Raw genomic sequence first — 21,136 nt, 5'->3', positions numbered from 1 at the left:
GGATTGTGTTTGGAGCTTGATCATGTGACTGTTGCTTTGCCCACAATGTGTTCACAGATGATGGGCCTCTCATCAGAGCTTCTAGTGGTCCCTAGATCCACAGATACTCTTTGGGCCCTTGATGGACTGTGAAGTTGTGCTGTACAAGGATCTAGTTTATGTTCTGCAGGAAGCAGGCTTGTTACTATGTATTCAGACTGATGTGGCTTCCTTTGGGTTCCTGCTAGATCTATGTGGGGTTCGTTGGGCTGACATTACTGCCCAGTTTGTGTGAGAAAGTATCTAGAAATGAGTCCCAGTGCTGTTCAGGATCAACAGCTGCAGATCCAAGATCTGGAGTAATAGATATGCATGCCTCTTGGATGGATAATTGGAAGACAGATGTACTTTCATCACAGTTGAGTGGGGCTGGTGTACATTGACTGAGCTTTTTAAAGATTCAGAGTAGGACTGAGATAAATGGGTCATCTTGCATGGGGACTGACACACATATACCCCTTCAGATGCCACTGAACTATTCTAACACTGAAACACTGCATCCTAAATCCACAGCCATTTTAGGATCTTCTGAGAACCTAGGTTGGTAAGCCTGCCCTAGGAACTCAAATGGACCTGTCTCCTAGTGGGTGTGTGTTTGAGCAGAATTGTTTCTAACTGCTTGTGCAGAGAATAGAGACAAGTTCCATAGCTGTACTTAGGGTCTGCTGTGGAACTGAGTCTGGGAAGCCTTTCACAGTAGCACATTAGGTGAATCTTCCTTTATCAATGTCCTGGACATGGAATTATTCCTGGTGCATAAGCTGAAATTCAGGGCTTCCAACCAAACTGTCACATGGTTGATGAGTCTCTTAGCAGTCCTTAAGAAGTTTAAATCATGTGGTTATTGGTTTACACTTTTGTCTTTCCCAAAATTCTTCCTATATTTAAAATCTAATAGATAATATAATTATATTTCAGGAAATATAACTATGCTAGGAGAATTTAAAGACAATTAAATCAACATGGCCTACTAACGTCCAGGAGCTAATGTGACATGCATGTGACAGTAGTGATATGATATTGAGAGAATAGGCACATCTTGACTTTGAAACAAGTACTGCCATTGCCTACTCTTTGGTTTCATGTTTATTTCCTTTCCTTTTCTTTTCTTTTTTCTTTCTTTGGGTCCAGTTGTGGGGCCTGAACTCTGGGCCTGGGCGCTGTCCCTCAGCTCTTCAGCTCAAGGCTAGTGCTCTACCACTTGAGCCACAGCACCACTTCCGGCTTTTTTCTTTTTGCTTATGTGGTGCTGAGGAATCAAACCCAGGGCCTTAGGCATGCAAGGCAAGCGCTCTACCACTAAGCCACCTTCCCAGCCCATATTTCCTTTTATTTTCTAAGACTGGGTTTCACTATGTATCCCAGGCTGGCTTTGAACAAACAAGTCTACTACTTTTCCTTCTCAAGTGCTAGAACTACCATGTGTGGTCTGAATTCATGTTTGTAAAGTGTATGTTTTTATATGTAACTTGTTGGTAGAATCTTATGACATATTTTATTTTTATTGTTTAGTTTTGCTTATGAGTTGCTATTACAACTTTACATTGTAGGGGGAGACAGAAATCACATGACCATGTTATGTCTCTCTAGAGTATATTTAGACTATAAAGTCATCATCATATAAAATTTCTCAAACAAAAGGCCACTGTAGGATGATTTCATAGGTGCTTATTCAGCATAAAAACAGTCTCAAATGCTGACAACAACAGAATAATTTAAAAACTGTCATGAAGTATAAATTTAAAACAATTGAATTTAAAATGTATTTGTGCTATTTTACTCTGAAGTATAGTGCCATAAGGGAATTCTCTGAAAATGAGCTCACATAAAAGGTATTTTAATGCATTTTTGTCTCAGAAATTATTAAAGATACTATACAATAATAATTCTTTTAAGAAACTCTGAAAGCATAAACATATCAAGTTCTATAATAAAAGATAAAAATGTTTATCCAGATTTAAAAACATTAATTGTACCTTTTAAAGTGAACTTTTGAATATAAATCATTATTAATTTTAAGCTGTGTAGATTAATTTAAAAAATGTAATGACTTATTCATTATCTAATAAGTTACATATTATCAATATATTTTAATGGCCCTTTATTGATTCAGATTAATTTTTGTTATTTCTCACAATTCCACACCATATCTTTTGTTTGTGCAATTCTCATCATCTTGTATTTGCATAATTAATTCTACAAACAAAAGAATTTATTCACATTTATTTAAATAACTTTTATGAAGAATAAAACCATGCATTTGTATACAAATCTCTTCTAGTAAAAACCAGTCTTCGAAATCTGTTTTGAAACTTACTCTGTATTTGAATGTATTTATATCAATTGTTATTTTCCAAAGAAATAATAGCTAGCAAAAGCTTATGATCTATGTGGTATTTTTTTGTGATCTATATTTTGAACTTAAACCACCTTTTTTTAGGCCTAATACATATATTCTAAAGACCATAATCACAGTTTTATCTTAGAACATTTTCGTCACCCCTCCAAAAAAACCTATATCCATTAGCAGTCACTTCCCTTACTCCTCTGCCTTCTAAACCTGCCTATGACAGATATAGGAAATTGACAATCCACTTTCTAAGAGTTTATTAGTCTGGATGTTTTGTATAGGTAAAGTCATGGAATATGTGATCTTTGATAACTATCTTTTGTCTTATAGTAAGATGTTTTAAAAGTTCATATTCTAGCATCTACCAAAACTCATTCATTTTTATTTTCTGATAATATTCAGTGGTTTCATTATAGAATATTGTGTTATCTGCTTAACAGTTAATTAGATTGCTTCTACTTTTCGCTATTTATAAAAAACGCTACTACAACTATTTACAGATTTTTATCATGGAAATACACTTTGGTTTTTCATGAGGAGGTATCTAGAAGTAGATCTTCTGGGACATATATTAACTCTGTAGTGTTTTGATTCACTGCCAAAATATTTTTAGGAGTAGCTACACTGGCTTGCATTTCTACTAGTAGTTCACATGGGTTCCAGTTTTCTACGTTCTTTAAAACACTGTTGCCTTTATTGCCATCTCCTAGTAAGTGTTAAATGGTATCTAATTAAGATTTTGATTTTCATTTCCCTAATGACTTGTACTACCCTTTTCTATGTTTATTGGTTATTTATTTTTGTTTTCTTTGGAATAATGCTAATTTAGATATTTTTTAATTTATAGTTGAGCAATTTATCTGTTATTGAATTATTCTTTATAGTCTGTATAAAAATTAGACATAATTTCTAAAACATTTGTCCTATTGTTTTTTTATTTAGTGAATAAACATAGTTTTTAAGATTGATGAATTCCAGTTTTCTTTTTCCTGTTGTTGCTTAAATTTGGTAGGCTGGATCTGAAAACAAATGACAAAAGTAATGTCCAAAGATTTATTTGTATGTTTTCTATTAGAAGTTTTTTTTTAAAATAGAAGTGCTTACATTTAAGTCTCTTACTATTTTTTTAAAAAACTTATTTTATTGTAAATATTCTGTACCAGAGGGGTTACAGTTACATGAGTACATTTCTTGTTGAATATTTTTACCCCCTCCTTTGTTTTTCTCCTACTATTTTGAATGCATTTTTGTACAAGGTGTGAAGTAAGGATTTAACTGCATTCTTTTGTATATGTATATCTAAGCTGTTTTAGCACCATAAGGACAATGGTTTATTTTGTACTCTCAATTCCATTCTACTGATACACATTTATGCCAGGTTTATATGTGTTTATTATTTTGCATTTTACAGGATTATTTGAAATGGAAATGTCTGAATTTTCTATTTTAAAAAGATCTTTGTGATATATGTAAAGTTTACAATCAGCTATTCTGTTTCTACAGAGAAGTCAACTAGGATTCAGATAGGGATTAAATATGTACATCAAATTTTCATTTATCTTACTAATATTAATTCTTCATATCCATGAACACAAAATATGAATTTACTTGTGGTGTCTTTAATTTTTCTCAACAAAGTTTTTATAGAAACGAGTGGATGTTTGTAGAATGCTAGGCTGGGAGCAGCTTTCCATGGGCCTGGTGAAGAGAGGCAGCAAGAGTCAATAGAAGTTCAATTGTATCAGAGCAGGGTTACCCAGGGCAGTGAAAGCCAAACTTGTAGACAGCCATGATCATCAGAACTTGGTAAGAAACAGCTTGATGTGCTGTCCGAGGTGCTGTCCGAGGTGTTGTCCAAGGTACTGAGTGAATTTAGTGTCATTTAAGTATCTCATGGAGATCTAGGCTGCTTCTGTAATGGCCACTATCCAGTGCAATAGTTATTCCATGGGGAAAGAAGAAGGGACCTGGGTTCACTTTCACATCTGTGCATTTCTGAAAACGCAGCCACCTTTGTGAAAGTACTCATGTGGATCCTAGTGTGGTCACATTACAAAGGGAGTCAGGCCTTTCAGTGTGTGAGCTTGTGTGTATTAAGGTTGGGCATTCTCATTTCTCTAACCAGCCTTATTTTCTTTTTTCTTTTTTTGGTTGGTTGTGGGGCCTGAATTTGGCCTGGGTGCTGTCCCTGAGCTCTTCAGCTGTAGACTAGCGCTCATCACTTGAGCCTTGGCCCCACTTCCGGCTTTTTCTGCTTATGTGGTGCTGAGGAATCAAACCCAGGGCCTCATGCATGCAAGGCAAGCACTCTACCACTGAGCCACCTTCCTAGCCCCGCCAGCCTTATTTTCTATAGCTTTATGCTTGGCCTATTTCTCTTAAAATGTAGAGACCTCTTTTTTCTCTGTGTGATTCTATTCATGGGAATTTCTTGTAACTATTTTCATTTACTAATAGAAGACTTAATGCAAGTTGTTTAGGTGTACTATTTTTAAAAAGGAAATTGATGAATACAAAATTTAGTCTAGTGTTCAATTATGGATGGGGGACGTGGTAAGCTACTTTACAAGCACCACATAGATTGATAAAACTGGTAGCTTTGGAATATTTCTGGAGTAGTTCATTTGCATCCATCACACTATTTATGTTACCAACAGCTTTGTAAGCAGAATATATGTATATATGTATTTATATAGGCAATTGAAAGTTATCACCATAAACAACTTTACAAAATAATAACAGCACTTGCTCTGTTTTCTTTATTGTTTTTGGTAACATAAACAGTTTATAGGATATACTACCAAGAATAATAATATGTAATTGAAACACAATAGTGTTCCTCTCTTATTGTTTCTTTAATGTGTTCACTGGAATAGTGTTTTCCTTACCATGTATGGAATCCCAGACTCACTCTTGTAAATTCTTTTTTTGTTGTTGTTCTTGGTTGTAGGGCTTGACCTCAGGGGCTGGGTGCTGTCTTTGAGCTCTTTTGCTCAAGGTTAGTAGTGCCCTACCACTTGGAGCCACAGCTTTCTGGACTCATTCTTGGCTAAAATAAAGAATTATGAAGAATTTACATCACAAAAATATACTTAAATAATCCAAATGCCCCTCAGTAGATGAATGGATCAAGAAACTGTGGTATATATACACAATGGAATTCTATGCCTCCATCAGAAAGAATGACATTGCCCCATTTGTTAGGAAATGGAAGGACTTGGAAAAAATTATATTAAGTGAAGTAAGCCAAGCCCAAAGAAACATAGGTCCCATGGTTTCCCTTATTTGCAATATCTAGTATATGTATGAGTCAAGCAGAAAAGGTCAGATAAGGTGATGTTAGGAAAATGAATCCTAAGATATGTATTCAAATTTTTTTTCTTTCATGCATTTGTTTCTAACGCGTTTATAAGATTATTTCTTTGTTGCTTTGTATGTCCCTCCCCCACAGTATAACCCCTGCTTTCACTGTATTTGATGTCAGTATAATTTGTGGAGGGGAAGGGGAAAAGCAAGTCGTTTAAATAAGAATACAGGTGGACCCGTTGCAACAAGGAGAAGTACAAGTTGTCATGTCGAAAACGAACTTTACAACTTTGGTGGGGGGGCAAGGGGAGGCTGGGAAGGGATGAGAAGGGGAAACAAAGGAGGAGGCTACAATGCTTGATAAGAAATGTACTCATTATCTTGCCCATGTAATTGTAACCCCTCTGTACAGTATTGTCACAATAAAAAATAAATAAAAATTAAAAAATATACTTAAATAAAAACAATAATTGTGTAGATTAGATAGAATTCGAACTTCTAAACTTACTTTGAATCAACATTTTTTCTCTCTTCCTCTGTATCTTTTCTTTTTCTAAACTGAGAATTTTCATCTTTTAATGAGTTGATAACTTGTAGTTTTGGTTCTGGATGTTGAACCCAGCACCATCTACATGATAAGAACATGCTCTACTGATGACTTACCTTTCTAGATGCTGGTTTTGATCTTTCTTATAAAATGGAGAAAATTGTATAATATTGTGTGAGAAGTATAGATGTCATAGTTGTGGCTAAGGTCTTCTGTGTAAGAGATGAATAACTTCTGACCCTTTCTTATACATGTGATATTAAATAGGTGGTGTTTGGGATCTTTTGCAGCTTGTACAGATCTCAAAGATGAGAAAATACATTCTCTGTTCCTGTGCTTACAACTTCTCTTTTTTATTCTCTTTTTTTGTTTTATCAGAAATGATAGCACTGCCTAACAGTAGCTGTTTATATTTGTCTACCACATCAGTTCAGTAGCCTTACCTATTCTTACCTTAATAAAAATTGAGAGTCTCTTTAATATCCTACCTAGGTTCAAGGCAACTAATATTAAGCTGTCCAGTGAGATCATGTGAAGTTCTTCTCATGATATTTGAACCAGAGGAAAATCTGCCACTCCATTAGGATATTGGATATATGTGCTGAAATAATTTCCTATGACAGTTCTAACTTAATTATTTCCTTACTCACTCTTTTTTACTATAAAAGATTCCAATAAAACTTCAGTTCAGTAAGGCAAGACTAAAAACCTTAAACTATTATTGTATTCTTTCAGAACAAAGCAATTTTCAAATTAACCTTGAACTCCACTTTTGGTATATAAGATCCATTTTATTTTGGAGACTCAGGTGAGGTAGTCATGTGATTATCAGGTTACATTGGTTAAGTGGTATTCATATTAAAGTTGCTCCAGATATTTTAAGATGAATAATGATGTTTAATGTTGGGAACATTTGAGTGAGTATAGCTTATTTTGATGTGTGCCCTGTAGACCATATTATTTCATATTATCAGTAGAATAGTTTTATTAGAAGCTTGTATGCAAGAACACAATAGTTGTTGTAGAAAAGGTTTTTGAAAAGGTTATTGATCAGCCTTGTCACTGTAGAATATGTCATTTGATTGGAGAATAAATTATAACCTTGAAATTGAACATAGAGATCCAATGTATGACTGTATTAGTAAGAGAAATTAGATAATGATTCTTACATGGGGACTATCTTAACGAGATATCCATGTGCATTATGGGATGAGTTTAGTATGTGAAGTAATAGAACTAAGTATGATGTCAGAAGATTAAATGATAATTTTTTGGCAAATACATAGATATTTTTAGTATTGGTAGCAGTGGCATCTTAATAGAATTTAATGAGTACTTGATATGTATTATTTTAAGTTACAATATTTTCACATAAATCTTGAAAGTTAAGTACTATCATTCTTTTGTAGATGAAGAAGTTAAGTCTAGAGCAAGTAAGTAAATTGTCACATAGTTAGGCATTGTAAATGTACTTTTGAAGCTAGTCTATTTCATCCCGAACTATTGAAACTTATTTAATTAAGTAGATGTACCAATCACATATACAAAACTGCCCAGAGAAGAAGAGAAGAATTTGATACATACTTAGATACACTAAATAAAATTCACTTCCTTTTCATTAAAATAACATAATAAATGGTCCATATGGTTATGAGTGACATGAGGAAATGACATAATAATTATAATAATGTAATAATGTTTTGGTTTGCCTTATAGCTTGTACATGTAGTGGCCATGCAAATATTTGTCATCTACATACAGGAAAATGTTTCTGTACAACCAAAGGAATAAAAGGTGATCAATGCCAATTGTAAGTATAAGTGTTTGGGTGTTTTTTTTTTGTTTTAGAACTTCTATGGATTAAATTTATGCTGTAGAAATAATTGCTACTCTTTTAAGTTAGTATTTTACCAGTTAAACTTCAGCTATTTTTATGTGCAAATACAGTGCTTTTATTACATATACAATATTTGACAAGTGGTACTATTATGATATTATTCTAGGAAAATTTAATAAAGAATTCTTTAGAAGTATAAATAACATTTATATGTAGATCCTCTCTTAAACACAGGAAATTACCTTTTATTTTAAAATTATTCTTAAATAATATATCCTAAGATATTAAACATATTTTTGCTATAAATTATCTCCTAAATTTCAAGGTAGGATAATCATGTCTTTCATTAACCACTTAAGTAATACAAATTTTCAAGCTTAGGAAAACACATCTCAATTTTGTTCTTTTTCCATAGTCACTAAAGTTAAAAGTGACTTCAAAGTACTTTAGACCTTGGGGATACCCCTACTAAGGAAAGTCATAAAATCAAACCAAATCAGAATTCTATACCGTGAGATAAAAGAAGGCCTCTAATATTTTGCAGCAATAAAGCTTGGATATTATAAGTATAGAAAACTTCATTATTATGTGGCCTATGAGTTTGCACAGGGCACACAAGATTCACATGGAATTGATTCTTTGAAGAATGTCACATTCTTTCCCCCCCAGCCCTTTCTACCACCCCAAAGATGAAGTCAAACCTTATTGGGTAGTCATGGATACCAATTTCCATTTGTTTTAATGCTTTGTCATCATCCTGAAAAATCTTAATTTTTTTAATAAAATTTAATTTTATTGTCTAGGTGATAGTTAGATGGGTTATAGTTACATATGTATGATGAGTACACTTCTTGTTCAATATTGTTACACCCTCTCTCATTTTTCTCCTCCTACCTCTTTAGTCCCTCCCCCCCTCCCAAGTTATAAAGTTCATTTCCAACATACTGTCTTATGAGTATCAAAGTTGCATTGATTCACCCTTTGTCCTTTGTGTTCACCATTTTGTTGTTCCCCTTCCCTTCCCCAAATCAGATAAATGTGTATACAAGACACAGGCCGGGTACTGGTGGCTCATACCTGTAAACCTAGCTACTCAGGAGGCTGAGATCTGAGGATCGAGGTGCAAAGCCAGCCTGGGCAGGAAAGTCTGTGAGACTCTTATCTCCAATAAACCACTCAGAAAACCAGAAGTGGCATTGTAGCTCAAGTGGTAGAGCGCTAGCTTTGAGCTGAAGAGCTGAGGGACAAAGTTCAGGCCCAGAGTTCAAGCCCCCTGACTGACAAAAAAAAAAAAAGACACATGATACCAAAATCAAATACAGTAACAACAGGGGATAAACCAAAAGGAAAAAAATGAAGAAGAAATAACTTCACAAGTACATTAAAAACAATAACAACAAAGAAAACCACTTATTTCCATATCTTAGAGTTCATTTCACTTAGCATCATCTTATGTGGTCATATGTACATAGCAATTGAGTTATTGTGATTGTCTTCTAGGACTATCCTAGACAAATACCAATTATTCCAAATGAGGGAAACCATAGAGCCTATGTTTCTTTGGGTCTGGGTTACTTATATGAATTTTCCCAAGTCTTTCCATTTCCTTATGAATGGGGAGATGTGAATCTTACATTGTTTTGAGTATCTTTTCATTGGTTTTAGTAGTTGTATGAAGGAGCATTGCCATTCGCTGAAGCTGTTTATGAATACAGTACATCTTGATCAGTGTCACCCCTTTCAACATTCTCATCCATTCCTCCCAGCTCATCTCATCTTTTATCTTTTTTTTTTTTTTTGCCAGTCTTGAACTCAAGGCCTGGGCACTGTCCTTGAGCTTCTTTTGCTCAAGGCTGGCACTCTACCGCTGGAGACACAGAGCCACTTCTGGCTTTTTTTTTTGTTTATGTGGTACTGGGGAATTGAACCCAGGACTTCATGTATGCTAGGCACACACTCTACCACTAAGCTACATAACTGGTCCCCTTCTCTTAATTTTAAGTGTGTGTTGAATTTATTGCCATCTGAAAAAGCAGTTGATGTGTACAGTACATCTTGGTCTGTGTCACCACTTCAACATCCCTTTGACCCACTTCTTTATTTTTGACTTTCATCATCCTACCTCACTTCCTCAAATTATATACCAATTCTGATCATAAGCAACACTATGTCTGTTGATTAAATTCTATATTTGTTATGTACCAGTAATAAAAATATTCTTTATAGACCATATGAGACAAAAGTGAATTATGGATTTCTTCTCTGATCAGAAAAACTCAAACTTTTATTATCATTAAATTATTATTAATTATTATATTAATTCTAGAATTATTAAATATTTTTATCATGTATTTTGCATAAATGATATAGCTATAACTTACCAAATAGTTACTTCTTGCATAATTTAGTATTGCAATGACATACTTTGGTTTCTACACAAAAGACAACAGTGTTTAATTGTTTAAATCAGAACTTATAGGTTTAGATAATGAAGTTGCAAGGTTTAATATACATATATAGAATATGTAAAATGTATTCTTCTGAAACGAAAATGTATATTTTCTTTTCTTATGGTTCTTTATAAACAGGGATAAATGAAATACTAAGTTGTAAAGAATATTTTGTAGATATTATTTGTAGATAGAATTTGTTATTATTTCTTGTTCATTGTAGGGTTGTAAAGAATGGAGTCCTCACTAATGCAATTATTTGCTAGTACATTTTCATTGTAAAAGTGGTCTTTTAGGAAGCAGAGATATGAATTTATACCAGTAAACTATAATTAGTGCTTAATGCTGTTAATGAAAAACAATAATACATGTTTTTTGTCCAAGTAGTAGTGTATTGTAGTTCTCATCAATAATTTGTTATTTTATTGATTTATTTTGCCTATGAGCTCCTCCCATTTCACTAGATAAATTGTTTGTCATTATGTGTACTAATCATACATCCCATTTTTTCTAATCTCTGCAAAGTGAAATTGGTTCTTTCTCTGTCTGCCAATTCCTTTGTTCCGTTACTGTGTACTTGTCCCTACCCTGTATTGGAGCGAATCTTGTGAGGAAACATTGCATCAGTGTCACATTCTGAGTGCTCAGTAGATGTACTTATTGGAATAGAAGGAAAAATTATTAATGATTACTAAAAAGAATGATTAACCTTGGAAGGATAACAAAATTTTAAGCAGAGGTTATTTGAGCTGAGACTTGAGGAATGAGTAAAATTTTTCTAGTTTAAGAAGGTAGTAAACAAAGAGCTCAAAAAACTAACCCCTCCTCAAACTAATAAATCAGTTACTAAAACGACACAGGAACTAATGAGAATTCTCAGAAGAAGAGTTCTCAGGGATCTGGCCATAAAGGAAATGCAAATCAAAACAACTCTGAGATTCTATCTCATCTCAGTTAGATTGGCCAACATTGTGAATTTGAACAACGATAAATGTTGGCAGGGTTATGGGGAAAAAGGAACCCTGTGTTGCTGGTGGGAATGTAAACTGTACAACCACTCTGGACAGCAGTCTGGAGTTTCCTAAAAAAACTAAACATAGAGCTTCCCTATGACCCAACCATACCACTCCTGGACATCTAACCAGACCAGAACATCACATGCCAAGATATCATAAAGACACTTGCACATCATGTTCATTGCTGTACTCTTCACAATAGCCACATTGTAGAAACAGCTCAGCTGGCCTACAAAAGATGATTGTATCCAAAAAATGTGGAACCAGCTTACACAGCCATTAGAAAGAATACTATTATGTCATTTTCAGGGACATGAATGGATCTAGAACAAATCATGTTAACTGAGGTAAACCAGGCTCACAAAAACAAATGGCACATGTTTTTTCTTGCATGTGGAAGCATGTAAGATATAACTTATACTGGTTTATAGGCATTCACACACAGTGAGACCAAAGGAGGATACTCTTAGAAGTATCTCACAATGCCTATGTGCAATCTGATCATATAAAATATTTAACTAAACAAACTCCAGGAAATGGAAACGAGTTTTTTTTTCTTTTTGTTCTATTCATTTTACGTCTCTGGGAGTATAAAGGGAGGTACAGAAAAAAGGGACAAAGGGTGAAAAAATGCAGCAATGGTATTCACTGGATGCTATGTTGAAAATGAAATGTTCAACTTGTGAGTGGGGGGGTGGTGTGTGTGGAAGGGAGAGAGCATGGAAAGGGATAATATTATCCAAAAAGAAACATACTCTTGTCTTATGTAACCGTATCCTCTGTATGCCATCTTTACAATAGCAAAACATAAAAAGAAGAGGAGGAAATAGCATTACTAAAAGCAAAGCAATAGAAATGAACTTAGCTGTAGCATTCACAGTTTCTGTAACTAGAAAGAATATTGCTCCCACTTTTAAAATTAAAGGAAGAAAAGCTGGGCAAACTATAATTCCTGTGGGTCTTGAAATGTTTGAACTGAGACCCCAAAGTAAACAATGGTTTAAAAGAATAGAAACTGGGGCTGGGAAGGTGGCTCAGTGGTAGGGTGCCTGCCTTGCATGCATGAGGCCCTGGTTTCCATTCCTCAGCAGAAAAAAGCTGGGAGTGGTGCTGTGGCTCAAGTGGTAGGGCGCTAGCCTTGGGCTGACTTCAGTCCCCACAACTGACCGAAAACAAACAAAAAAAAAGAATAGGAACCTATAGTGGGACTTGAGACATGAACATTGGCTTATCCTGTGCAAAACCATCTGGAAAGGGATAAGAATTAGATTGGATGGTTAATAAATTAGCAGTTAAGTACATACAGTATGAAGCCATAAAAATTGATCATCTATGGTGGACTTTTAGACCCTCCTACCCCCCAATGTCATTCCTTATGGAAGAAATTAGAGATGATTTTAAGAAAGCATTTCCTGTGCTGTCAGCTGGCAAAAAGGAGTGACATCCATATTGGGCAAACACAAATACTATGATTAGAATATCCATTCAAAGGAGTGCCATAATGAATGATACTTCTTTGTTTAGATTTGGCCAAAGACAATGGATTCTGAAAATATGGTTAAAAATGGTAATACAATCAAACTATACATCATAAATATATAACCAGTGGGATGGTATTTTCTAAGAAAATACCATTGAGGTTTAACACAGACTTTGAAGGCTAATAAAAAAGTAAACATCTTTTTGTTTATTTCTTATTTTTACAATGTGTTGGTAACATATTTGCATCTTGTGAAGCATAATGATTCATATTATTAAGCTCATTTGCAGTGTTGTAAAGAAGTTACTCTCAGTTTTTCTTCCTCAGTCTTCTAACAGTGTTTGTGATAGAAAGTAGTCTTCCTTAATGGACAAGAAATGGGAGATTGGAAAATGAACTTGGTAAAAGGAGTGCAGATGCTTATCTTGCATCTTGCCAACTCCCTTTTCTTACCTGAGCCATAGTGAACAGCTTCCTGTACTTCACAGTGTCCTTCATCACACTTGCTCCTTTATAGCTTTGCTACAGTTTATTCTTTTGAATAAATTATACTTTTTAAGTTAGTGATAGTAGGTTTTAAGATGTTTATTGTATAGTTTCAATACTTTCTTGGCATAATGAAAAATGACTACAGCTTGTAATCCTACTTGCTTGAAGTCAGCGCATGCCAAAAGAGGTTTTCAAGATTCCTTTTTAAACAATGACAGGGCACAGTGGCTGGCATCTATCATTCCCAGTGACATAGGAAAGCACAGTAGGAAGGTCAAAGCCCATGCCAGTCCAGATGTAAAACTAGAAGTTATCTTGAAATAACCAATGCAATATGGACTGTTGACGTGGCTCAAGTGTTAGACCACTTATCATTAGTATTTCCTCTTCCCCAATCCATAGCCCAATCAAAGTGACAGCTATAACAACAAAACACTCACAAATTAGCCTTTGAGTTACGTGAATAGTAAATGAATTTTTGTGTTTTTACAGATGTGATTCTGAAAATCGTTATGTTGGCAATCCACTTAGGGGAACATGTTATTGTGAGTATATATTTTCATTCAAAATAATTATTCATGTTCATATTACTAGTTACAGATGATAAAGGTAATCTTGAATAACAATAGTTTGTTACCATCTAATAATTTGTTTCTTAAATCTTATAATTAAGTCATTAGCATATACATTGTTAAAGATAGGCATTATCTTTTTGCTTTATTCTCTGAATTGTTTGGTGCATACTTTGTACTCTAAAAAGTAAAACAAAATAAATCTTTTTTTGAACATGAAGAAAATACAGGATTTGAATGTATCCTTGTAATTTTAATTTCATCTTCATTATGATTAATTTTTAGAATTTTGAAATTTATTTTTATTAGAATAATTTACATGGATATTCTGTACTTTCATCAAATTTACCCCATCTGTTGTACTCTCCCTACTCTCTCTACCTTTTAACAGTTTTCATGGTTTTATATTCAGACATTTATACTTTAATAATATTCACACTCCATCATCCTTTCTTGTGCACCTTGTCACCCACTGGTTCTTTTCACAACATTACCTGTTTGCAATCATGTCATATTATTGTAATTTATTTAGGGTAGATTCCTTATATAAGTGAAATGTGATAGGCTTGGCTTATTGTGATGAACACAGTGATGGTGATGGATGGAGTCTCCAGTTCCATCCATTTTCTGCACACAAGTTAATTTCATTCTTTACTGATAAATACATCACCATTATATATACATGTATGCATAATACTATATATAAATACATATATATATACATGTATAGGCATATACATACAATCATACATACCCTCCATTTTCATTATCCAGTTATTGGTTGTTGAACATTAACATTTTCTATATTTTGGCTAGAAGGATGCGATAAACATGAGTTAACAGATAGTTCTTTTGCATGTTCATTTATATTTCTTTGGATATATATATGCCCATGAAAAGTGTAGAAGGATCATATGGTAGTTTTATTTTTAGTTCCTTGAGGAAGCCCCATAATGATTTCCATATTGCTGTATAATTTATATTCTCAACAACAGTGTAAAAACATTCTTTTTTCCTCTACATCTTCATTATGAGCAGCTTTTGTTTATTTCCTCTGGACTTACATTGAATTTTAGACTCTTTATCAGTTTTCACAAAAACACTTTATAAGATTGAAATTGGGGTTGTGCTGAATTCACAGGTGAACGGAGAGAATCTTTAAAATTTATATCTTTTGAATCTTGATTCATGGACATGATAGAACTCTTTTTTAAAATTATTGTTTCATTTATCATTCTTAGTAATATATTTTAGTATTCACTATACAAGTCTTCATTTTTTATCACATATATTTGATGCTTGTTGTTAGTGTTTATAGAAATACTACATTACTGCTGGGTACAGTGGCTTATACCTGTAATCCTGGCTACACAGGACATTGAGATCAAAGGATTGCAATTTGAAGGTAGCCTAGGCAGGAAAGTCCTTGAGACTCTTACCTCCAATTAATCACAAAAAACCAGAAGTGGAATGGTGGCTCACGTAGAGTTATAGCCTTGAGCAAAAAAGCTCAGGGACAGTGCCCAGGTTTTGAGGTCAAGCCGTAGAACTGGCAGACACACACATAAAAAAATACATTTTGTTTTTTAAGAAAGTATGATTCTAATTGTTTTATATCAACATGTTCTATAGCATTGCTAAACTCCTATTTTAATTCTAGTGCCTTTTCAGTATATTTGTCAGAATTTCTGTTTAGGCTTATTATGTTTCAGAAATAATGACTGTTGATTTCTACTTTTCTATCTGGCGGCCTTTTATATCTTACCTTACAGCAATAGCTAGTATCTCTTAATGCTAGGTTAAAATACATAAACATGCAAATATTCATTCTTGTCTTCTTAATTTTAAAAGGAAAGCATTTATTTTTCCCCTTTAAGAATGGTGTAGTTCTTTCATTAGCTTGAAGAAACTTATATTCCTACTTTGCTGATCATTTTTTGGCAATAAGTATTTCATTTGTAATATATTTTCACCATCAGTTTATATGGTCATAGCAGTTTGTATTTTACTTTGCTAATATATTGATTTTAGTTTTTTTAAGTTAATGAATGGTAAAATCATTATATAGACATAATACTTTTTTGTACAGAAGTTGATGGCCATTGGATTAGTTATAGGCTTTGGCTATTTCAAGCATGCTGCTTTGAATAGTCATATCTTTTGGGCATATATACACTATTCAATAGCCACATATACGCAGTGTCTACTTTATGGAACAACACATTTCTTGTTACAATATTCCCTTTTAGAAATGTTAAAAATATAGAACACTAGATGGCAGTGTTGCTACTTGTTATGACACCATAGCTTAAGAACTTGAAAGAACTTGCAATAGTGCTACTGGGAGGTATTGTAATTTAAAGATTAGATCAGAATTTAATATGTAGTTCTGCACTGTAACTTAAAAAATGAGTGAAAAATGGTGTTAATTTAATTGATATTTAATATATTAGCAGTTATATTCTGAACACAATCTTACCAAGTGTTCAAACTTTACAAGTTGTCCTGATGCACATTGCAAAAAGGTTCTATTAAGGATATCTGATTCGATTGGCTCTTGTAGATCTCAAATTACTCAATGTATCATCAGTAAATTTAAAAAAACACTTGCTATACAATAGAAAAGTTTTTCCTTATATTCTTTTAAATTATAATAACCATTTTAACAAAGAAACCTAAGTATAGAATATTAACCTGCATTGTGGAAATGTTATATAAATATTTCCAAGAACAGAACTAATTAGAGTACCTAAAGTCTCTTTCTGCATCTACTCTATATCACTATGCATTTATTTTGTAACTATAATGTCCAAACTACTAACTAGAGCAGTTTTTGAGCATTTTCTTTTTAAATCATCTTATATCTTGATCTTTGATAAATGACTGCTTTACTTTCAATTACTTCTATTGTTCCTTCAAAGTCAGGATAGATTTTCTGGTAATATAATATGCACCTGTTTGGAGAGTAAGGAATTCAATTACTATTTATATTAAAGACTAATCTTTGCTACTCATCACATTTTACCCAAGTTTATTTTAAGAAAAACAAGATTAGATTGCTTATCTATTTATCTTACTTGAAGCCCTTCAGTTGTTTTGATTTAATCTAGCATTTATTAAAAGCCATTGTTTATAAGTATATTATGTTTTAGATTTGTTATTTTTCTTTTCTTTGGTACATGAGTGGTAATGCATCTAATAGATGATTATTGCTGCACATTAAAAACTAAATGCCAATCTCAATAACTAAAAAGGCAACGTTATTCAAATAGTGTGAACAATAAAACGAGTAAATTCTTTCATTTAATGAATTTTTTGGTTCTAAATCCAAATGACAGAATTTTACTTTTTAAAACTAATGTATTTTGTTTCATATGACTTTTTTAAAGTAAAAACTGTCTCTTTTATTGTAATGCCACTTGGTAAGAACTTGTGCACCAGTTTGATTGAATTCATCCCCTAAACACAAGTCAGTGTGACTATATTTTATTTCCTATGACCCAGCAGAAGTTGATACCACCATGGTGACTACACTACAAAACAATGCCATTTAACTTTAGTATGAGCAATTTGCTTCCCTCATAACGCCAGTATAGGGTTCATATGGCTTTTTAACCACTAAGTAGAAATGGCTAAATAGGATCTATTAAGTTATCAGAGAAAACCTATATGAGTATATCTGCTTTCTGCCATGGGATGAGATAGCAGTAAGATCTTCAATCATATGCTGACCTCAAGTTGGACTTCCTAGCCTCCTGAACTGTGAGTCCCCAAATTTCTGTTCATTATAAACAACCAGTCCATGAAAACCTGTTATAATAGCATGGAATGAGCTAAGATATGTTATATATCATTTTTATTTTTATAAGAATTTTTACTGTCTCAATATCCTGTCACAAACATCTCAAACCTTACCTAAGATTTACTAACAATGCTACCACATATCTCTTTTTCAAATCCTAATACTCATACTATATGAAGTTATCTCATTTATTTAATTGAGTCTATGTTTTCAAGTAAAATAAAATTTTGTTAAATGGAAATTATGTAAACACAAGGAACTTTATTGTTGAGATTTCACACTTTGAAGTATGTATGGCTTATAGTCAGCTTTCATAGATATTTAATTATAGCATAGCTATAAATGATTAATAAATGATCAATAGCCAGTAACAGTGCAACACAAAACAAATTACAATCAGAGGTTAGGTTTATGAGATCAGCAGAATGCACATGATAATCCTAACTATTCAAGAGGCTGAGATCTGAAAATCTTGCCGCAAAGCCAACTCAGGCAGAAAAATCTGTAAGACTTCAATCTCCAGATAACCAGCAAAAAACTGAATCTGCAGGTGTAGCTCAAGTGGTAGTGGCAAGCACCATCCCTGAGCAAACAAACAAAAAGCTGGATGAGGGCATAAGGCCCTGAGTTCAATACCCCATAACTGACATAAAGAAAAAAAAGAGACTGATTTTAAATTTCATTTTAAAAATAAATTTTTCTCTTTACAATTTTTAAGACAGTTTGGTGGGGAATAGAAAACAAAAGACACCAGTTTTAGTTATTTTCTGCGGCATATTCCTGGAGCTAATCGTTAAATATTACTGTGACACATTGAAACTATGGATATTCTTAACTTACATGCTTTACTTAAAAACAACTTTCTAAGTAAGTACTTATATTTATAAACATACTATTACTTAAAACACAACTGATATTGTCAACACTTATGTGAATCCTTTTTAGATTCTTCAGCTTAGCCAAGTATATGTTCACAAACTCATTAATAAATGCGCATATTTAAAATTTTTGAGAATTCATTCTGAGCCAAATGCCATGAATGAGAAAGTAGAATAACATTCATTAAATGATTTTATTTATATGGAAGTCTTCTGCACACACACAATTCCTATATCTTATCATGAGTTTTATCCTTATTTTGCTGTTGAGTCTCATTAGGTAATTAACTTTCATAAGATAATCCAACTGGTATTTGGGAGATTATGATCAAGATCTCCTTAAATGCTGTAGATAATACTAACTTCAAAGTGATAGACATTATTAACTGAATCATAAACATAGTGAAAAAGTAAGATTTCCTTCTAAATTATTTATATGTAAAATTTCTCAAACAAAATTTACATTACAAGCCTTCTGCTTTACAAATGAGCTGAAATTAGCATTGCTATTGAGGTAGCATAAACAAATCAAGATGTTTGACTTGGTGATCCTGGCATGACTGACATTTTGGATCACAGACATACAGGTATTTACAATAAACACCCCGATTCTTTTTATTGCTGCATATTATTTTCTTAATAATGAATATGTCTGGCTGAAAAAGTAAAACAAGTATCAGATATGCAACACTTTTTATTTATGATCCCAAATATATAATATTCTCAGAATATTTCTTCATAAGTGAATTTCTTGTTCTAACATCATTTCTATATGTTTTTAATTATCACTTCCCAATTAAGCATATGTTTAGTAGATTATTGGGACTCTAAACTTTTATGCAAATAGCCTTTTTACTTAATACTACTTGCCTAAATTTTTCTTATGTAGTGCTTTACTCATCAGTTTATTTTTGGCTTTTAATTGTTGACATCAATTAGTTGTACAAGGGTTTTATTTTGCATCCTTTTTTTTTTTTTCCTGGTCCTGGAGCTCCAACTCAGGGTCTATATGCTATCTCTTAGTCTCTTTGTGCTCAAGGCTAGCTTTCTACCACTTGAGCCACAGCATCACTTCTGGCTCCTTTTTTCACAGTTTATTGAGATAAGAGTCTCACTGACTTTCCTGGACTGGCCTTGAACCACAATTCTCAGATCTCAGACTCCTGAGTAGCTGGGATTACAGGTGTGAACCACCAGTACCTGGCTTGCATACAACTTGATAAGAGAAACTTTCTTTCTTGCTGTCTCTCATTCTCACTTCCTCCTTCCCAAACTAATCTAAATACCTTTATTATCCTATTTCCATGCATGCACATAACATATTTGCTCTCCTTCATCACTCCATTCTCCCACTCCCCTCACACTAGTATCTACACCCCAGTAAAAAAATTTTCTGATACACATTTTTATTAAAGTGCATTCTTGTTCTTCAGAGGAACTTTACCATAATACCTTACACACACATATATGGTTCTTTAATCAGGTTTATCATATATATATATATATATATATATATATATATATATATATATACATATATATATATTCCTGTTGTGTTCATGTATAGTTTATCTTTTAGTTCTAGCATCCACATATGTAATCTTTGTTTCTTCTAAACCTGCTTACTTTGAATAATATAATGGTCACAAGATGCACCCATTTCCTTGCAATTGACATAATGTTTTGGATTATTATTTTTATTTTTTTTGTGCCAGTCCTGGGGTTAGAACTCTGGGCCTGGGTGCTGTACCTGAGCTTTTGTGCTCAAGGTTAACATTCTTTAAAAATTTTTTTGTAAAGATACTGTACAGAGGGGTTACAATTGCATTAGCAAGGTAATAAATACATTTCCTATTGAGCATTGTTACCCTCCTCCTTTTTTTTCCCCTACCATCCCTTTCCTCCCTACCTCCCCAATTCCTCCCTTCCCCTCCAAAGTTGTAAAGTTCATTTTCAACATAGTATCTTGTACATATGATTGTTACAATGGGTTGTCCTGTATCCTTATTTCAGCATTTTGTTGTTTCCCTTCCCCTCCTCAAATTAGAAAATGAATATATAAGATGCAGGGCCCCAGAATCAAATACAGTGAAAACAGGGGTTGTACCATGGGGAAGAACATACAAAGAAACAAAAAAAACCCCATAGTATTATAAGTACATAAAAAACAACAGCAAGAAAAGTTTCCCTATCTTGGAGTTCATTTCACTTAGCATCATCTTATATGGTCATATGTACATAGTTTCTGACCTTTTCTGCTTGTCCTAGTTATTGCAGATAAAGGAAACCATGGGACCTATGTTTCTTTGGGCCTCACTTACATCATTCAATATAATTTTTTCTAAGTCTTTCCATTTCCTAACAAATGGG

The 21,136-nt window shown here is 33.2% G+C and overlaps 1 protein-coding gene across 1 annotated transcript in view; it reads left to right on the top strand.

Moving 5' to 3' along the window:
* Positions 1–21,136, top strand: part of Atrnl1 (attractin like 1) — a 501,851-nt gene that overhangs the window by 109,348 nt on the left and 371,367 nt on the right. Inside the window, exons 20-21 of the mRNA XM_042689560.1 lie at positions 7,959–8,052; positions 14,007–14,059. Of these exons, the coding sequence (XP_042545494.1) occupies positions 7,959–8,052; positions 14,007–14,059 (147 nt within the window). The remainder of the gene's footprint in view (positions 1–7,958; positions 8,053–14,006; positions 14,060–21,136) is intronic.

This window comes from Dipodomys spectabilis, unplaced genomic scaffold, assembly GCF_019054845.1.
Source record: "Dipodomys spectabilis isolate Male_0828 unplaced genomic scaffold, ASM1905484v1 ptg000125l, whole genome shotgun sequence".
NCBI lineage: Eukaryota > Metazoa > Chordata > Mammalia > Rodentia > Heteromyidae > Dipodomys > Dipodomys spectabilis.
The sequence above is the reverse complement of the archived record's forward strand: the minus strand, read 5'-3'. Positions and strand labels throughout refer to the sequence as shown.